Here is a 20,332-nt window from a genome sequence, read left to right as displayed (position 1 = left end):
GGTGCAACGACAGGCATCCGAGACCTTGGACCAGGCAGTAAAATTGGCAGAACGGTACCAGGCAGTGCAACCAACGCATGCTAAGCCGTCGGGAAAACCGGGTACTCCAGAGCAGTGGGAGCTCCCAGCCTGAGAACTGGGGTATGGTGGTGTTATCCGTGGGCTGCTGTGGTGTCGGACTGGGGTGTGGTGGTGTCAGACCGGGGTGCAGTTTTTTCAGGACCGGGGTGTGGTGTTGTTGGACCGGGGTGTGCTGGTGTCAGATCGGGGTGCAGTTGTTTCGGACCGGGGTGTGGTGTTGTTGGACCGGGGTGTGGTGGTGTCAGACCGGGGTGCAGTTGTTTCGGACCGGGGTGTGGTGCTGTTGGACCGGGGTGCACTGGTATCGGACCGGGGTGTGGTGTTGTTGGACCGGGTTGTGGTGGTGTCAGACCGGGGTGCAGTTGTTTCGGACCGGGGTGTGGTGCTGTTGGACCGGGGTGCGGTGGTGTTGGACCGGGGTGCGGTGGTGTTGGACCGGGGTGTGGTGGTGTTGGACTGGGGTGTGGTGGTGTCGGACCGGGGTATGGTGGTGTCGGACTGGGGTGCGGTGGTGTCGGACCGGGGGGTGGTGGTGTCAGACCGGGGTGCAGTTGTTTCGGACCGGGGTGTGGTGTTGTTGGACCGGGGTGCGGTGGTGTTGGACCGGGGTGCGGTGGTGTTGGACCGGGGTGTGGTGTTGTTGGACCGGGGTGCGGTGGTGTTGGACCGGGGTGCGGTGGTGTTGGACCGGGGTGTGGTGGTGTTGGACCGGGGTGCGGTGGTGTTGGACCGGGGTGTGGTGGTGTTGGACCGGGGTGTGGTGTTGTTGGACCGGGGTGTGGTGTTGTTGGACCGGGGTGCGGTGGTGTTGGACCGGGGTGTGGTGTTGTTGGACCGGGGTGTGGTGTTGTTGGACCGGGGTGCGGTGGTGTTGGACCGGGGTGCGGTGGTGTTGGACCGGGGTGGGTGGTGTTGGACCGGGGTGCGGTGGTGTTGGACCGGGGTGTGGTGGTGTTGGACCGGGGTGCGGTGGTGTTGGACTGGGGTGCGGTGGTGTTGGACCGGGGTGTGGTGGTATCGGACCGGGGTGCGGTGGTGTCGGACACTGTGAACATTTATTTGTAGTTTTTGAATTTAAAGTATTTTGTTTTCACTTATTATTTTTCCCTTTGGATTATAAATATTATTTGAACTACAGGAGACTGTCTCTACACCCGGGCTGGAATGCCATTACTGGTAGACCTCCAGGGCATCTCTGGTGCAACCCCACTGGGGTACCTAACAAAATAAACCTGGTGCGCCTGCATGACGTTTTCAATTACACCTCTTTGTCTCATGTGTGTTTAGTGAATTACCCACACCCTCCCATTAACATTGATAAAGACTACATTAAAGCCTTGTAAATAGATTTGACAGAGTTAATGATTTCTAGAGTTTTCAGAAAATCTTGCATGTAAGTACTCTCCTATTTGTGTGGTTATACAAATGTTTAAACATAAAACGTGTGTTTAGAGGATAATAAAATGAGCTACAAGTTTAGACAACGCAAAATACTTCCCATCGAAATGTTTGTCTATGTTATTTACTAAACTTCTTTACTTCTGTTTTCTGGTAGATTTGTCTCTGTATTGTTGAAATGTTGATAATGATCTTACACGGTCTGTATAATTGAAAGTTTAGAAAATGCAAAATACTTCCTATCGAAATGTTTGTCTACGTTATTTACTAAACTTCTTTACTTCTGTTTTCTGGTAGGTTTGTCTCTGTATTGTTGAAATGTTGATAATGATCTTACAGGTCTGTATAATTGAATTCAATAAGTACTGATATATCTGTTTCCCTGCAGGAGAGTCTCTTTGTTTTGTGTTTAGTTAGTGGGTCCCTATTCAAAAATGCTTTCAAAGTATGTTTCAGATCAATATTTGATGTTTGGTAAAATAAACAGGATTGTTATATTACCAAATTATTTTATATTTTTGAGTGGTATTACCTGAAGCTTAACCTTGTAAATATTAAATCAGTATTACCAATTATCACATGTCTTCTGATATACTCTGTACTGTAGTTTCTGGTTCATATAAAGCATTTTTTTTTTTTTGTCGTAAGTAATCTACTTAATTTTGAAACCATTGTCAAAGAGAATAGAAAAATAAAGAACTGAAAATTGAGGACCAATTGTTATTATACTAAAACACCTTGTAAATTTAATGACTAACATTTCAACCTTTGTCTTTCTCAGTGTCTACATCAGAAATACTAAAACACTTTGTAAATTCAGTGACAAGCCTTTTTCAATGACTTCAGTGTTGAGCTTTGATATAACTCTGAGTGATGTGGACTCCAGCTCTTGATTAAGTGTCAATGGTCCCATGAAGAAGAATTTGTAGGGGATGGTTTTGAGTTTGGCGTGAATGGCTCTAGTTACAGCAGGTCATGTTATAGTAGGTCAATTATAGAAATACTAAAGAAACGTAAAAATTCAATGACATATGTTTTGACTAGAAGTCTTTCTCAATGTCTTCAAACATGAAGACGTTAAAGATTTCTAGTCGAAATGTGTGTCATTTAATTCATTACGTTTCTTTTAGCAGTGCTAAATGTAGCACTATTGAGTGTTTAATAGTTATGGATTATCAGCTTAATCCCTAACCCTAACCCTATACCTAACCCTAACCCTAACCCTATACCTAACCCTATACCTAACCCTAACCCTAACCCTAACCCTAACCCTAACCCTTACCCCTGTCTGTCTCCACTTAATTTACAACTATGTCCTCAAATCTTTTTGAAATAGTGATTATTATACTTAACTCCTCCAAGCTTCCTGTACAATACATACAGACATTATACTGCACACTTACATATCACCTCTACATGCTGTGAATATGGTTGGCTATGAAAATCAACTTTTTTATTCAAACTTCAGACTTTATATAGCCTGCGAAGTGGATCTACTGAAGGCAGACATACAGTACATGTGTCACACTTTCTCAGATTTACAAAAAAAAAAAAAAAAAAAAAATATATATATATATATAAAACTGCTTATCTGATTGACATGAAACTTGGTATTAACAATATTCAGTGTAATTTATTGAGTATCAGATTCTGGGGGTGTCTGTATTGCCGTACGTCCATCCTTTTGTATGGTGAACTGCTTATCCCATTGTATTAACATTATTGTCATGGCTGGTCCCTTAGTTGTTTTTGTATTTCTGAAGCTATTTTTGATTTTTATTGTATTTCATATTGGTCTCTATAAATATTCTGAGACAGATTGGGGATTATGTTAATTGAGGTGACAAATATCAAATCTTAAACCAGTGAAACCCCCAATTACTGTATCTCTCTCTCACTCTCTTTTTCTCACACAGTGGCCAGCAAACCTCCACTCCCAGGATTCAACGCCCCCCCTGCCCCGCTACGTCCTGGACAGAGGCCCAGCCCCTCCATGCCGCAGCGTCCCCCAGTGTGAGTACCTTGCCTCTGCTTCCCTGCCCTTGCCATACTGTAGGACTGACAGCTACTTTGTAGATGGCATAAAAAAAGGAAACAGTTTTGAATGGACTGCACTGAATAAAGGGGCTGGTTTATCATGCAAAGGGACTCCTGAGGTCATCTGTTATATATCAAATATTAGTAGGTGCTGGCTTGGGCAGGTGAATGCCCACATATCCTGTTGATAGTGTTACTGTATGAGGGGTCGCAGACTGGCTCTGGTTAGTGAGGCAAGCAGGGACTCCTCGTCGTGCTACAGCTACTGGCCAGGCGCTTGTTGAACTGGCAGAGCTTGCCTTTGTGCTCCAGGGGGCAGTAGTGCTTAAGTTTATGGTGGACTAACTCCACAAGAGAGGCAGGTTTATATAGGTTGGGAGATTGGCTTGATGAGAGCTTAATTAATCTATAATATTTAACACTGCCAATCTAGTCACTTGCCCTCAACTCTGCTCACAGTGAAGCTAAAATGTCACTGTAACAGGGGGAAGTGTTACGACTGCGGGTCATCACTGAACAATACTGAAGCAGACACAGAGCATTGGGTGTTGGCACGCCACACACTTGTGCATATTTCAACACAAGTGCTGGCACTAGGGTACCAGCAATGATAGCCCTAGTGTCACAGTTAATAAAGAAAACAAAAGAAAACAAATCTAAAAATAAAAGTTTGCCACATTAAAAGAACCAACTACTCCTCGCAAACCCTCTCTATACACTGTTTGGGATCAACCTCCCCTAAACTAAACTACTTTTGGGCTCCCAGAGTCCCGGCCTCACGGCGACTCCTGCCTCCTCACATGGCCTCGGCTGGGCAATGCCTTTGCGAGCACCGTCATGCAGCTGAAGGGTTCTGTAATAGTTAATCCTGCAGAGCAGACGCTCTCCTGAGTTGTGGTCTTGTGCAGGGGTAGATGCTTCCGAGGTTAGTGCTGGCTCTATAGCTTCAGCTCCTGGGTTCTACGAATGTGCAACACAACACGAAACAAAACACAGCAATCTTTCGCTTGGCGCCCATCTGTATGGCTATGGCCATGCAGTAGCCTGAGCTGTGATGCAGATGCTTGTTGAGCTCCGCACAGCCTCCCCGGCCACACCCCCCAGCCAATCCAGACCTCACAATCGGCTCAGCGCCGGGCGAGCCTACCTGCTCAATTACTGCCATAGCAAAGCATCCCAGCTGCTTCCATATAGGCACGCATGCACTCCAGAACCAGCAAGTTATACAGGCTTCTGTGTCCCTCATCGTATTTAACCTCTTAAGAGGGGAGTGGTCCGGAAGCTACGTCCTTTCCCCAAGCCCATCCCTTTGTAGGATACCACCAACCTTACTTAGCGCCCTTCCTGGTCAGGAGGTAGACTTGCAGCTCAGATTCCTTCTCTCTCGTTCACAGTCACCCACAACTGTTGGCAGCAACCTCTCTCAGAAAGCCCAGTCCCTATAATATTGGGAATATACTATAAACAGGTGTTATAGACACATTTCCAGACACATGTGTGTAACTCTGACAGGGTCTTGCTTGTATCACATGTGTGGGTAGCAGCTGCTTAAGCATGCAGAGAGACTCATGGAGGTGAAGTTGAAACATCGGCACAGGCGCGCAGGATTTATTAACAAACAAAAAACGAAAGTCAATAAAGGTGGTCATGTGACGTTACCAGCGATGATACGAACACTATAACTCAAAGGAGCAGTGGCTCCTTTGAGTTATAGAACAGTAGGCTTTGCAGCATCCGCGAGCTATCTCACGCGAATGTTTTTAAACTGACGGACACTTGGTCGAGACCCACCCACCTGCTGATTGAGGACCAGCACAGCCATTCACTTGCAGCCCTTCCCCTCAACCAAGTCTAGCAGGCAGCAAGTCTCAATCGAGCGCCCGTCTGTAAACAATGATTCAATCAAACAAATCAACTCCAAAACAACACACAATAAACCCATTCCCACATACAAACCACACCAGCACTAATTGCCTAGCGTGCAGGGCAATCGCCCTGCCACAGTAACATTTCCTAGTAGTTGATTCATTCCAAAAGTTTGTCAAGTCGGATCGTAAAGGACCCAATGACTATGGCTAGGGCGCCCACATTCCACCCCCTCACCACTCTGTGTGAAGAAGTGTCTTCTACCCTCCGAGTCTTCACTGAATTTCCACTGGTTTCTTGCTTAAAGTATGAGCTAGGGTTAACTGTTTCAACTCCTTTTAAGATTTTACTTCAATCAAGTCCCCCCTAATTCTTTTTTCTTCTAGGCTAATTCAATCTGATTAGTCTGGTTGCTCTTTGCTGAATCCTCTCCAGGTCCACAATATCCTTCTGGTACTGTGGTGACCAGAAGTGAGCACAATATACTGCCGTGTGCATTATACAACCTCTTCGCATCCTCGCTGCATTTGTTTTTTACACTTACAAGCATTTTGGTTTGCCTTTTGCAACTGATTGTAGCTTCAAAGACTTTTCAAAGTGAAGTGTGCCTGCACAAATCTGAGCAGAACTGTTAAAATGGTACAGCGTCTCAGAGACTGTGGGCTTGGGAAATGGATTTGAAAACTTTAGGGACTGCACCTGAAAAAATGAAATCATTAACATTTCTTCCAAAATGAAAGATTGTGGTTTCTGCAAAGATGCATTTTCTGTGGGTGGAGGTGCATGGGTGAGCTGACTGTAACACTTAGGATTCACACCTCTTCGTTGACATGCATTTCACTGCTTCTGCACTACATTGAGTCCAGTATATTCTATGGTGTTGCACATCAATAAGGAATGGGCTGTGAAGACTGAGGGGACCAGAACATGGATTTAGGGGTGACCTCATTGAAGAACAGCACAGAGACTAGGACCGGAGGACACAGCTGGGAATAAAGTCAGGCAGAGAAAAGGAGACACTTTGTCACACAGAGTGGTGAGAGTATGAAATGTTACCTAGCCATGTTGTTGATGCTGAGTCACTGGGAATCTTTAAGGCTGCGATCAACCAGCAACTAGGAATCGGACTAGCACTGATGGCCTGAATGGACCATTTGTTAATCTTCTTGTGGCTCACCAGTGAATTATATAACCTCATTATTACCCCCATAGAGTGCTCTGCACTTTGTACTATATAACCAAGTATGCTACTTTAACATGGCTTGGATTTTAAGCACATACGTTGATCGGTTGTTGAGTGTGTGAGTGGGTGTTGTGTTGCGAGTCGCATTGTTTGAGGTCTGATTGAGGAATATTTTGCAACAGGGTCTTTTGCCTTTTATTATTGTGCATTGAGCTGATTTCCAGGATGCTGTGTTTAGATCACAGTAATTGTATTCTTATTACAATACATTATCTGAAAAAGGGTTTTGCTGTTCTGTTCATCAGCTTGGAAAATTGAGTTTCTAAACAAATTATAACCTTAGGGTAGTGTGGCATGGCTGAGGCCCTGAGTATCTAAAATTGTGTTTGTGTATAAATACTATTTTGGATATTTGAATTTAAGTTTGGCAGAGATGGGGTTAAAATCCCATTCCTGTTTAAATCCATGTGCAGAATGTGGCCACGTGCTAACTGATGAACTGATTGTCAATTAGACTTGGCCACATGGTACACAAGAGGAGCCAGCCCCTTTGCTCTGGGTGAGGTACTTTAGGGAAAGAGAGAGTAGTAGGTTGTGTGCACGGTCCCTACATGTGGGTGTGGGCATGGGCGTGGCAGCTTCATTTCTTTTGTGTTTTAATTAATTGTTTTTAATTTCTTAAGTAAGACAAAACTGTGTTACCACACACAGTAACATTAGGTAAGACATGCTGGAATGTTTTTAGTTCTGTGTACTTTTAAAAGGGTGATATCAATATGAGTATGTGCTCCAGTTTAAAAAGAATCATAAATATGAGTGTGTGCTCCAGTTTAAAAGGGTCGTATCAATACGGGTGTGTGCTTCAGTTTAAAAGGATCATATCAATAATCTATATATAGCACCTTTAATAGTGAACCACCCTCACAAAGCACTTTACAAGCTGCAGAGTCACTTACAACAAGGTCTCACCCAAAAGACAGAGTACAGGTGACTTGCTCAGGGTCACACAGTGAGTTGGTGGCTGAGCTGGGATTAGAACCAGGGACCTGCTGTTTACAAGCCTGTTTCTTTAACCACTGGACCACACAGCCCCCTATGAGCATGTGTACTTTAAAAGGGTCATATCAATATGGGCTGCTCAGTACATGTGTGTGCCAGATCTCAAGGATTCTTGCTCAGAAGCCAGAGAGCATGGTAGGTGAGGAGCAGGTTGAGATTCAGGCTGTCCAGCCCCTGCTCAGACTCCTCCATCTACAGAGAAATCAGTGAAGCTGCTTGTGTGTCTCAGTCCCACCCAGATCTAAAATAGGAATGATACATAAAGTGAGTCTAAACAACATGAATACATTAGTTAAGGCTGCACCAAGTAGCTCTTTTACATAATTAGAGGATACAAACCCAGCTGAGCCCCTGAAGGTATGGAATGGCTTGTTGCTTTGGCTTTGTCATTTCAGGTTTGCAGTTCACGCTTCTCCTGTGATGAATATTTTGGGATTAAAGGCAGCAAAATAGGCTATGGGAATTACACAGTCATTGTAATTAATGTGTCAACAGAAGATTTTTAAAGGTGTAAAAAACTCGAAAATGTTGTTGAATATGTTATTCTAAATGACTCTTGTTTCCAGCAAAATTCTGTTACTTTTTAAAAGATTGTTTCAATAGTTACAACATACTTGTACCTCTTCAGGCTGTCTGGGATATATGAAGATTACGAGGCAGGTGTATACGCAACACTTTCGGCTATGTTAATATATTTATATTGTCACCATGTACATGGGATATTTAAGTAGGCTATGCTTAAAATAGCTTAAAAATATACAATCCACGTGGGTACAGTCCGCCTTATATACATTCAATCCGATACGAAAAAAAAAAGAAATTTGAAAGTTGAATAGAGCGACCGCTGCTTGATTGTTGAGCTCAGTGGGGCTTTCCCCTGCCACGTGGTAATTCTGCTAATTTACTGCCATTTAGGGAATGAGGTCCAATGTCTGATACTACTTAAGTTTAAAGGACTTTCAGTTTTTTCTGCATTTTTCATAGGAAATATGTGTTTTCTGGGTAATACTAGTATGTTACTGTATGAAAGATGTCCATCAACAGGCCCCCTGTTTTACACACTTCAGTAGAATTCTAGAATTTTGGCCCCCTGTCTTACACACTTCAGTAGAATTCTAGAATTGAGGCCCCCTGTCTTACACACTTCAGTAGAATTCTAGAATAGAGGCCCCCTGTCTTACACACTTCAGTAGAATTCTAGAATAGAGGCCCCCTGTCTTACACACTTCAGTAGAATTCTAGAATTGAGGCCCCCTGTCTTACACACTTCAGTAGAATTCTAGAATTGAGGCCCCCTGTCTTACACACTTCAGTAGAATTCTAGAATTGAGGCCCCCTGTCTTACACACTTCAGTAGAATTCTAGAATAGAGGCCCCCTGTCTTACACACTTCAGTAGAATTCTAGAATTGAGGCCCCCTGTCTTACACACTTCAGTAGAATTCTAGAATTGAGGCCCCCTGTCTTACACACTTCAGTAGAATTCTAGAATAGAGGCCCCCTGTCTTACACACTTCAGTAGAATTCTAGAATAGAGGCCCCTTGTCTTACACACTTCAGTAGAATTCTAGAATTGAGGCCCCCTGTCTTACACACTTCAGTAGAATTCTAGAATAGAGGCCCCCTGTCTTACACACTTCAGTAGAATTCTAGAATAGAGGCCCCCTGTCTTACACACTTCAGTAGAATTCTAGAATTGAAGCCCCCTGTCTTACACACTTCAACAGAATTTTGATATTCAACAACTGCTATCTGACTGAATGTTTTAGTGTGGATCGGATGATAGGGTTTGGAATAGAAAGTGTACTGCATATATAAGAATGAGTCCACCACAGATATCTATACAGCTCATGTTGCTCTGTAGTGGTAGTAATTAGGCAGAGCCTGTTAAACTTAGAAATAGTAAAAAAAAAAACTGAATAAGTTGAATGACAAATATTTTTAATAGAAGCCTTTTTAAATGTCTTCAGATGCTGGTATGGTTTTGATTTCACATAATCCCTGATTGTGTGAATGATTGGTTTCTTAAGGGGAGTGTGTGATAATTATCCACAAATGGGACACTAAGCTTGCAGGTTTGAGAGTGGCTAGTTAGTCACTTAGGCAGGAATTTAAAAGAGAAGAAAAATACAGTAATAGTAAGAACTAAAAGTAAACAACATAAAATAGGTATGCGAGAATTACGAAATACAAATGAACTAATAAAAATATTTTCTGGTTATACTGTTCATTCCGAATGGAGTATCGGTTATTAGGCGTGCTCTAGTTTTTCTCTGTAAAACGTGTAAGACAGAGATGCATGTGTGCAGTTGGAAATGCTGCAGCATCTTCTTTCCTTTGTCTTTGCAAAAGCATGACTGTAGGCCTGCACCGGATGCACAGTGTAACAATCTCCAGTGTTATGCATAGCTCTACACATACGCTTTATCTTTACATCTCTTTAAAGTCAGTTTGTTCAAAAACAATCTATTTACATATGCTCAGCAGCTTTAAAAGTCATTTTAATTTCTTGTTTTCACAGTCGTTCTGAGGGATCGAGTCCTGTTTCTATAATATTGAGTTATTATCATTTTCTTTAAATCTGTCTTTACCGGCTTTGAGCTGCTTTGAGCTTGTCTGGAGAATCCTAAGTGCCGGAACTCAGCAGCCTTCCTCTTTCAAACCCTACACAGTAGCCGCAAAGTAACTGTGGCTAACAAAATAACTGCATACATTCTGTGTGCCAGAGACATCCCTTCACTATAGGAGCTCTCAGACATCCCATTTTGAAAGAAACATGTCTTGTACAAACCAGGTTTTTTTCATTTTAAAACAATATCTGGTAATGCAGTTGCTTGAATGAATCTCTTTTCTTTAGTCTGTGCTATCACGGTCATTTTACCTGGAGAGTGAAATTGTCCCCACCCCTTCAGACCTTCTTTCCTGAGAGTAACCAAGGCAAGGCAAGCAAACTGGGGGCTTTATTTTACTTGCTGTAGTAGCAAATGTTTTGAAATGTAAATACACCACATGTTTGGTATTACGTGTGTTTCTTTAAAAACTGCACATTGGAGACTTGTAAAGTGAGTGGATGTGTACGACAGGTCTGCTTATGAAATGCTGAGGGAGGGAAGAGAAGAGCACCCCCTAGTGCAGTAGCTGGTTTTCCTGAACTTGCTCGGTTATTGAGCTGATGCAATCAGGCAGGTTGGTGTGGATAAAGACCTCTTAGACAAATCTCTTCTTGGCAGGTATAATCTGCAGTGGCGAGAGTCTGGCTTTAGAACTAGATCGAGGTGCATGGCAGGCTTCCGATGATAGATCCATTGTACTGTACACATCTTAGTCATTGTAGCTAACAAAATAATTCCATACATGGTCCCTATTTTGCACCTCTATTGCTTACATAGGTCTCAAATGTAAACTTTTTTTTTTTTTTTTGGAATAGCCAATTATTTGTCTTATTTTCTCCCCAATTTGAAATGCCCAATTATTGTTCTATTTCACTGCTGCCACCCCCCGCACTGACTCAGGAGGGAAGAAGACGGACACACGCGTCCTTCGAAACATGTGCCGTCCACTTCTTTTCACTCTACAGGCCAGCCATGCAACCACCTCAGAGCCACAGCATCAGAGGACCACACTGCACTGGGTAGCTTACAGGCAGGCCCGCAGGCGCCTGGCCAGTCCACAGGGGTTGCTGGTGCGCTGTGAGCCAAGGACACCCTGGCTGACCTGAACCCTCCACCACCCGGGCGGCAAATTGTGGGCCACCTCCTGGGTACTTCGGTCCACGGTGAATAGCCTGGACCCGAACCAGTGACCTCCAGGCTATAGTGCGCATCCTGCATTCCCCGCAGAGTGTCTTTACTGGATGTGCCACACGGGAGCCCCTTACATGCAAACTTTTGAAAGAAACATGATATAGCACACATGATATAGCACAGATGTTTTTTTCATTTAAAATAGTACTTTAGGTTAAAAGAAAATTCTTAGGATACCTGTTGCATTTTCACTTCCTTAGTCATTTCTTCTGGGTTGTGTTACTGGCTGCAAACATTTCATTCAATAAAGGAACCAGCTGGTTGGTTACTGACAGGAAAGAAGGCCCTGAAGGGTTTGGGACATTTTCACCATCTAGGTGACCAAGGAAATGCAAGACATGGCTTGTGAACCAAGTTCTTGTTTAACCTAGTGTAGTACCAAATATGAAAACACAGGTCTAAAAACACAGGTCTAAAAACACAGTCTGAAAACAAAGGTCTGAAAACACAGGTCTAAAAACACAGTCTGAAAACACAGGTCTAAAAACACAGGTCTAAAAACATAGGTCTGAAAACACAGGTCTGAAAACACAGGTCTGAAAATACAGGTCTAAAAACACAGGTCTGAAAACACAGGTCTAAAAACACAGGTCTGAAAACACAGGTCTAAAAATAAAGGTCTGAAAACACAGGTCTAAAAATACAGGTCTGAAAACACAGGTCTGATAATACAGGTCTGAAAATACAGGTCTACTAAATGTTAATGCCAGAGAAAATGTGTGGATGTTCATGGCAGAGAAAATATATGGAACTATTTTGTTAGCTACAATTACTTGAAGGTGAGACAAATAATTCAATTAGTCTCACTCTCTAACCTTTAGTCACACATTTGATGATGCAAAAAGCCCTTGTGGGATACTGAGCTAAGACTACTTAAAATAGTCTTCAGCCGCTAGGCTTGTGGCTGTGATCCCTGCTGAACTTTTAATAACCTGCAGGAAAAGAATACTTTCTTAACCCCTTTCCAGTTATTTCAGAATTGTCAACTAAGTCTGTCTCTAATTTCACAGGCCTGAAGAAGAAGAGCAGGACACATACGACGACGTGGATTTCGTCTCGCCGTTCCCTGCCCCCCCACCCCTGCCAGTCAAGCAAGGTACAGGACGGTGCTGCTGACCCACAGAGTCATTTCTGGAACCACTGGGTGTCTCAGGAGACTTGGGTGGGCCCCCCTCCCCTTCCTTATCATCAACCACGATCACAGCCTTATCTAGGCATGGAGTGAGCTTAGGTGCTTTCCCCAATGTTGTTTGTCTACTTAGACTTCATTTATTATAGTCTCCACTTAATTTCCTATTACTGTCTCCCTGCTGAGTCTGGGTTTCTGTGCTGTGTTTGAAGTATTGTCTTGGGTGAAACGCCTGACCGATTACACTATTGAACACTATTGGTTGAAAACTGCTTTGCGTCAGCCATGCCCCTTTATTATCCTGCCTGTTTAGCATCCCTCAAATCAATCCTGAACTCCAATCATGAACCCCCTTCACTAGTCTTCTCTAATGAGATCTCCCAAAGCAGCCTATGAAAATAGAACATGAAACCCACAAGGTCTTCTGATTAGTATGAGCTCCAATGAAGCTTCAAGGTGTTTAGGTAATCACAGGCAGAGTTGCACAATGATGTAAACTGTTCCATTAAGCCAGGCCTCCAGGAGAACAGCATTGCACACAACCTCAACCCCTGATCTTATATCACGGAGACAGCCACGCCTCCAGGGAGAACAGCATTGCACACCCCCTCAACCCCTGATCTTATATCACAGAGACAGCCAAACCTGTGGGGAGAACAGCATTGCACACCCCCTGAACTCCTGATCTTATATCACTGAGACAGCAATGCCTCTGGGGAAAACAGCATTGCTCACACCCTCAACTCGAGATCTTATATCACTGAGAGACAACAGCATTGCTCACACCCTCAACCCCTCTCACAGAGACAGGGGAGAACAGCATTGCACACACTCAACCCTCAACTCACGCCTCTGATCTTATATCACTGAGACAGCCACGCCTCTGGTTAGAACAGCATTGCTCACACCCTCAACTCCTGATCTTGTATCACAGAGACAGCCACGCCTCTGGTTAGAACAGCATTGCTCACACCCTCAACTCCTGATCTTGTATCACAGAGACAGCAAATAGATCTTGGTCAATTTTTGTAGCCTGACATGTATAATTAAAGTTGACTTCAGTGAGTGGATTTGTTCCAGTACCATCTGTGTCTATGAACGCTTCACCCAGTTCCAGGTTTTTCTCCCAGTCTCTAGCCCAGTTACAGAACTGGTTGTTAGCTAATGAATCAAAATACATTGAACTAAAAGTGCATTTTTTTCAGATTCCTGGAATAACCAAGGATCTAATCAAGGAGATGAGGTAAGAATTCCCTTGTGGTATTACTGTTAAAGTGCATGACACTAACCAAGTAATTCCACTTAATCAGAGCTAATATGTACTGCCGCCATTTCTTAGATCTTACATGTTCTGTATAAAATATGCAGACTTTACTGTAATGGTTCATTAGATTTACGATGTTTTCTTTAAGCTATCAGTGATTTTTTTTTGATTGCTCACTGCTGATAATTCTAAGATGCTCTTCCCGTTCACCGTATTCTTCTTCACGCAAAGGAACTCGATGGAAGAACGATAGCTAGCTGGGAAGGTCAGCCAATGCATGAATCTCCTGGGAGTTGTTGTAAAGGAAATAAATGACAGGATTTTTAATGTTTCATTCTGTTTTTGTTTTTTTTAATCTTGAGGTATATATCAAATATACTCAAGAAGAGCTTAGAAACAATGTGGAATATCCAGTGGCGTGCCGTGACAAAATCTACTGGGGGTAGTGAGTCAACATTTTCTTTGATTTGTGCAATATGCACAGTGTAACGATTTGGAGCTTTATGAATAAGCAAATATAAATTAAAAAGCAGACTACTTATACACCAAATCCATTCTGCGTTCTTTCAGTGGTCGATCACATCACTGTAAAATTTGTCTTTCGACTTCAGCTGCAGAAGAAGTTCACTTTCAATTGTTATAATCACCATGGATGACAGCAATATCGTGCGAAATTCCACTATTTTTTCTTACACAGCTTACCCTAGCATATTTATGCTCACTCATGGTTGGATGCTTGCATACCAAGGGGCAGATCTTTGACTCTCCAATTGGTTAAACTTACTCAAGACCTTCAGCCGAGGCAGAAAAAACACCCTCAACTGGTTATGTCCTGCCTCCGCTGACTTATGATTGGACTGCCGCAGAGAAAATGCAGGTCTTCTATTGGTTGACCACATCGCAGGCCCTTCAGGAAAACATTAGAGTGCGTTTCGCAGTATATAAGCGAACTCTGTAAATTTGTGATTGGCACTGTCTTGTCAGCAGAGAATACCTTGAAGGCTCTGATGGTACGCCCCTGGGTATATCGTGCATGTTACATCTTACAGGTGCTGCCTTTGATAATGTAGACCATTCCATCCTACTGAATTATCTTGAAAGCACAATGGACTGTCTGGACTTCTATCCTGGTTCAAATCTTATCTTTCTGAGGTTTCAGTTCGTCTCTATTGGGGGGTTAAAATCGCTATCGTCAGTTGCCTTGTTGTTTTCATTATATAAGCTACCATTAGGTGAGATTATCCACGGACACAGAGTGAACTTCCATTGCTATGCTGATGATACCCAGCTATATTAGTCCCTAAAGCCAGGAATTTCTTCTGCCTGGGTGTTATTAGCTACTTGGCGCCCAGGATTTCACTGCAAATGTTGATTCCCAATGGTAGTATTAGTTCTTCAGCAATTGTGTGCAGATTTTTGCAATATGCATTGTAACCAGGTACGACACATTCATCTCCTTCTCTGAGACAGTGACCATTTTTTTTAAGAACATCTTGCTGTTCAGCGAATTGATCAGCTTTCTTCTGGAAAAACTCGTCCTTTCCCAATGCAATGTGGGTGTTGTTTCAATTTGTATGGCTTAAGGCTTCATTAGCCAGTACAATACAACTAATGACACAATGAGTACTTGGACCATCCTCATTTTCAACGTAAGAAAAACCCAAGTTAATGTAAGACGGTAGATAATTGCAAACATTTTTTTGTTTCTTTGAGCTGCAAGTAGGATTACACATTTTTCGTTTTGCATCCATTTTAACAACTGTTTTCAAAATCACAAGTAACCTCAAATAAAATGTCCTCTTATGCGTTATTTTCCAGTTCATATTTAAAGCAGAAGACATGATAAAAAAAATACATTGTTTACATAATTACTGCTCATGATTTATATGTGAATTATATTTATTTTGAATATTAGCACAAAAAGTTGTATAGTGAAACAAAATGTTAACTGTGCACTAAACATCATATTTTGTAGATTGTTTGGCGACCCATCAGAAACCTTGCATCGACTCGCATTTGGGTTGCGATCCCCACTTTGGGAAACGTTGCTCTAAACTTTCTAAAATCTCGGGGACTTTCTTAAAGTCGCTGAGATTTGTTGACTGATACAGATATAAAAAGTGAATTTGAAGAATACATTAGATAAGAGAAACTGATAATTCAGACCCATGCAGATTGCTTTTTAAAAATGAATATTCCCTGACCCTGCTGTTAGTTAAACTGAGCGCATTGCTTTCTCTGTACAGGACAGCGATGGCAGTGAGATCTATGAAGAGGTTGACAGGTAAGGCTTTAATTGGCTTCATCTCATTGCAAGGTTACTGGGCCCTGTTCACAAAGCTCTTAACTGCATATCCGATTGTGATGAAACAAAGTTATTAACAATATCGAAACCTGTATAGTAATGGGGGCTGTACAAACACACTGCTTGGCCAGTTTATTAGGACCTGTCTGTGGGGCATCGTACTGGTATAGGGCATGTTCTACTGGTACCCTTAGAAAACTTTAACAGTCACTTTGGAGTCATTTTGAAGTTTTCCCCGGCTTTACCCATGGTGTACATTTACCATAGTTTACAATAGTTTACCGTGGTTTTTAATATGCTTTACCATACCTTTATCAAAACCAATGTTATTCTGATATTTGTGAGCTTGTTAAAGACTGCCCCTCTCCTCCTCATGCAGCACGGAGACCCAGCATCACAAAGCGGGAAACGACAAGAAGAGACAGAAGGAACTGAAGCGGCAGCAAGAGCTCGACAAGAAAGAAATGAAAGAGAAGCAGAAACGAGAAAGCGAGTTCAGGAAGAAATTCAAGGTAGAAATGCACACTGAATAACCATACCTTTCAAATCCAGCCCCTTCGCTCACTGAATGTATATTTATAGCATGTTAAGTTTTCTGTCTTTGTTGGGTTTCCTGAGTGGGTCACCGCTGTGTGGTGTGCAGAGAGAGTCATACAGTCAGGACAGCGTGGGTTCCTGGCTTTACAAAGTCACCAGTCTTTGCTTTGGGGGTGCGTTACATTGGCACTGTTGCTCCCACAGGTTACAGCAACCCCCAATAGCCAGGGCTGGACATGACAGGGCATGACAGGGCAGGGCAGGGCAGGGCAGGACTGGTAGCTCAAGTTCCTGGGTGTAGAGGCAGTTGTCTTGGTTGTGGGATCGGATGACACCCATTGACCTCCATTTCTCTTGCATTGTGATGGGGAATTGCTGCTGTGAGGGAACACAATTGGAAAACTGGAAAAAAGGTTTCCTATCTTTGCTGTACTCTATAATGCATATATTTCCTCAAAGTCATGGCAGGGCAACTTCTCGTACCCCATAGAGTTCACATAAACAGTTATAAAAATGGTACGTGGCTTATTGAGGGCATGGAAAAAATACATAAATAATTTATGTTGTGATCTCAACATAACGGTTTGAAATGTCGAAATCCTGAGACAATTTATCCCATGATCATGACAGAACACATTTCTATTTATATTTCTGTGCTTAATGTGCCACTGTATGAAGGGAATATACATTTTGTTCCATACAAGTGAGCACCATTGTTGAACAATATCACAGTGATCACGGAAGCTCTTAAAGATGACATTAAAAAATGGCTGCAAAGTAGGAAAAATGTACCTTAAAATCAGCCTCAAAACAAGAGGGCCTACATAAAATCCGGTATACATGAGAAAAATAATGTGTCAATAGACAAGCTCTGCAAATATACCCTGTGGTAGTTCCATTAAAGGTGAAACAACTTCCATAGTAAATGTTTCATTTTTGGCTATCGCTTGTAGGCAAAATACAATAGTGCTTTGAAGTCATCAGTTTGGGACTATAAAACCCTTTGTGAAGTTTCTGATGGGTTTCTGTAATAGAAGTTAACATAAGAAACTTTACTAATGAGAGGAGGCAATTCAGCCCATCTCTATCCGGTTCTAGTAGGTGATTGATCTAAACACTTTAAGTTGGTTCTTAAAGGATCTCAGTGACTCAGCATCAACAACATGGAACCCATTCCATCCCCTCTGAAACCCATTCCATCCCCTCTGGAACCAGTTCTAACCCATCTAGAACCCATTCCAATCCCTCTGTAACCCATTCCAACCCGTCTAGAACCCATTCCATGCCCTCTAGAACCCATTCCATCCCCTCTGGAACCCATTCCATCCCCTCTGGAACCCATTCCAACCCATCTTCATCCCTCTGTTTGTCGCCACTTCATTTCCAACTGTCCTCTGGTCTTGCTTTCTGTGCTCCTTTTTAAAGACTTCAATCAAGTTCCCCTTGTTCTCGGCTCATTTGATTCAGTTTTCATCTTTGTAACTCATTCCTTTATACCTGGGATTAGTCTGGTTGCTCTTCACTGAACTTTCCATCTGAAAGGGATGTGATATGCCTGCATCACAAGCTGGCAAGAAAGACAGTGTCATTGAGATGTTTTTGTCAAGATTTTGTTCTACAGTTTTCCACAGGGCTTGTAGATTCTAAATGAAATACGCATCCTGTTGTGTCTGTGTAGCTGACAGGTTCAGTGGAGGTCGTTCACTCAGCGAAGGTTAGGGTGGACTGTCGTGGAGGAAAGAACGATCTGTGCGTCAAGCAGGGAGAGATCGTGGAGATTGTGAGGGTGAAGAACAATCCTGAAGGAAAGTGGCTTGCCCGAACACTTGACGGAACCTGTGAGTGAAGGATTTTTACGTGCAATTGCATTATAATATTCAGACTCCCATCAGATTAACACATTATTGTATAGCTTGTTTGGTTTCATTTAATAACTGCAAGAATAAAAAAAAAACAATATAAAGTAACTTCACAGCCCTAATATTTAGAAATAACTGATTATTGTGAACAGCCAGGTATAGGCTTTAACCAAACATGTGTATTTAGGTTTAATGACTGCTTTATTTTTATTTCATAGTATTTCGTATTTGTCATGAATGTTGTTTTTCCTGGACAGATGGCTACATTAACAACACCAGCGTGGACGTGGATTATGAAGAAGTGAAGCGGAAGATTCAGAGCCAGGACCGAAGCCGGGTGCTCGAGTCCTCCTCAGGGCCTGTGCAGGATGAGGATTTCTATGACGATGTGGGCTCCTCAGAGCAAATGAGCAGGTAACACCCTGACAGGCCTATCAGTGGGAACTGCAGCCCAGGGCACAGCACAACACACTGTAGGGTAGAGTGATTGTCTATCAGCATTGCAGCCCGACTCACACAGTGATTGTGAGAGACGTCGGGCTGAGTGTGTCACTAACAATGATAATTTTTATTAAGGGACAACACGTAAAGGTAAACAACAGAGTTTAAACGTTAAAACTTTCTTGTATTGAGTACTATTTATATATATATATATATATATATATATATATATATATATATATATATATATATATATATATATATATATTAGTTATATACAGTTTTTATTTAAGTTAGTCAGTGGTGCAGTGCTAAATTGTGCACAATTATAAATCACCTGCATGTTAATAAAATTAGCTGGATTACAATTAGCTTTGTAAGTACACCTTGCTTTTAGGGAAAAATAAGTATTAGTGTTCGCCTCAAAAATGCAGTGAACACAATTGGCAACTCACGAGAAAAAGTGCAAGTGCCAGCAACAATTGCGACTGTTTTGAAGCATGCTTTCAAAAGTTCTTAACAAACTGAAAAAGTCCCAATTGCGGGGTACTGCCACAATATGCCTCCCTGCCAGAATTTGCCACCCTTGTATTTTTGTGTATTTTCTTGCATTTTTGATTGGTATTTAATCGTAATGTTGATACTTGAAAATTACATTTCAACACAATACAGGGAAGGAATTTGTTCTTTGGTACAACTCAAAATCTCTGTACCACACAAGATACAAATCCACCAACATTATTCATACCTGGGCCACCTGTTCCACAGAGGTTTTGCGCACAGAGGATCTTCCATCAAGGTGTATATTGCTGCAATATCTAGTATTTTACTGGGGTGGGAAGATCACCTGGTAGGTTCTGATGAGGGAATGCTCCTGGCTAGATTAAAGCCTTACGTAATCGCGTGCACCCAGGGCTACCTAAAGCTACAGATCACTGATATAATCTTCAAAACTAAAATGGTATTTAAAAATATTATCCAGTGATTTTTAACCTTTTCAGTTAACTAAATATGTTATTCTGAGCCTAAAGTGAATAAACTCGCTTGTAACAGATTGTGTCATTGCCAAGCACATGTGCAACTGTTCTCAGCAATCCACAAAATCAGTCACCACGAAGCTTCAAAACCATGCATACATATTTCTTTTTACATGTTTCAGTCAAACTGGAGTGGGTTTCATTCTGGGCATATTCTCCATCATACAGTCACAGAAATTAAAGTATCATATCTAAATCTTTTTTGTCTCTTGGTTGGGTTGGGTAGCTATTTCTGGCATAGTAAATGTGTTGAGCATGCGCAGTTCTCGAAGGAAGCAAAAAGTGGCAGGTGGCACAAAAATGGGCAGAACACAGGCAGCATTAATAGATCTCA

The 20,332-nt window shown here is 42.2% G+C and overlaps 1 protein-coding gene across 2 annotated transcripts in view; it reads left to right on the top strand.

Moving 5' to 3' along the window:
- Positions 1-20,332, top strand: part of si:ch73-40i7.2 (FYN-binding protein 1) — a 65,774-nt gene that overhangs the window by 21,290 nt on the left and 24,152 nt on the right. For both annotated transcript variants that reach the window (XM_041230588.1, XM_041230589.1), the window contains exons 3-9: positions 3,396-3,492; positions 12,437-12,522; positions 13,761-13,798; positions 16,066-16,103; positions 16,504-16,636; positions 18,340-18,499; positions 18,778-18,934. In XM_041230588.1, coding sequence (XP_041086522.1) covers positions 3,396-3,492; positions 12,437-12,522; positions 13,761-13,798; positions 16,066-16,103; positions 16,504-16,636; positions 18,340-18,499; positions 18,778-18,934 — 709 coding nt within the window. The remainder of the gene's footprint in view (positions 1-3,395; positions 3,493-12,436; positions 12,523-13,760; positions 13,799-16,065; positions 16,104-16,503; positions 16,637-18,339; positions 18,500-18,777; positions 18,935-20,332) is intronic.

The sequence above is a fragment of the Polyodon spathula genome, chromosome 27, assembly GCF_017654505.1.
Source record: "Polyodon spathula isolate WHYD16114869_AA chromosome 27, ASM1765450v1, whole genome shotgun sequence".
Lineage (NCBI taxonomy): Eukaryota > Metazoa > Chordata > Actinopteri > Acipenseriformes > Polyodontidae > Polyodon > Polyodon spathula.
Note: the sequence above shows the minus strand (reverse complement) of the source record. Positions and strands in the feature narration are given on the sequence as shown.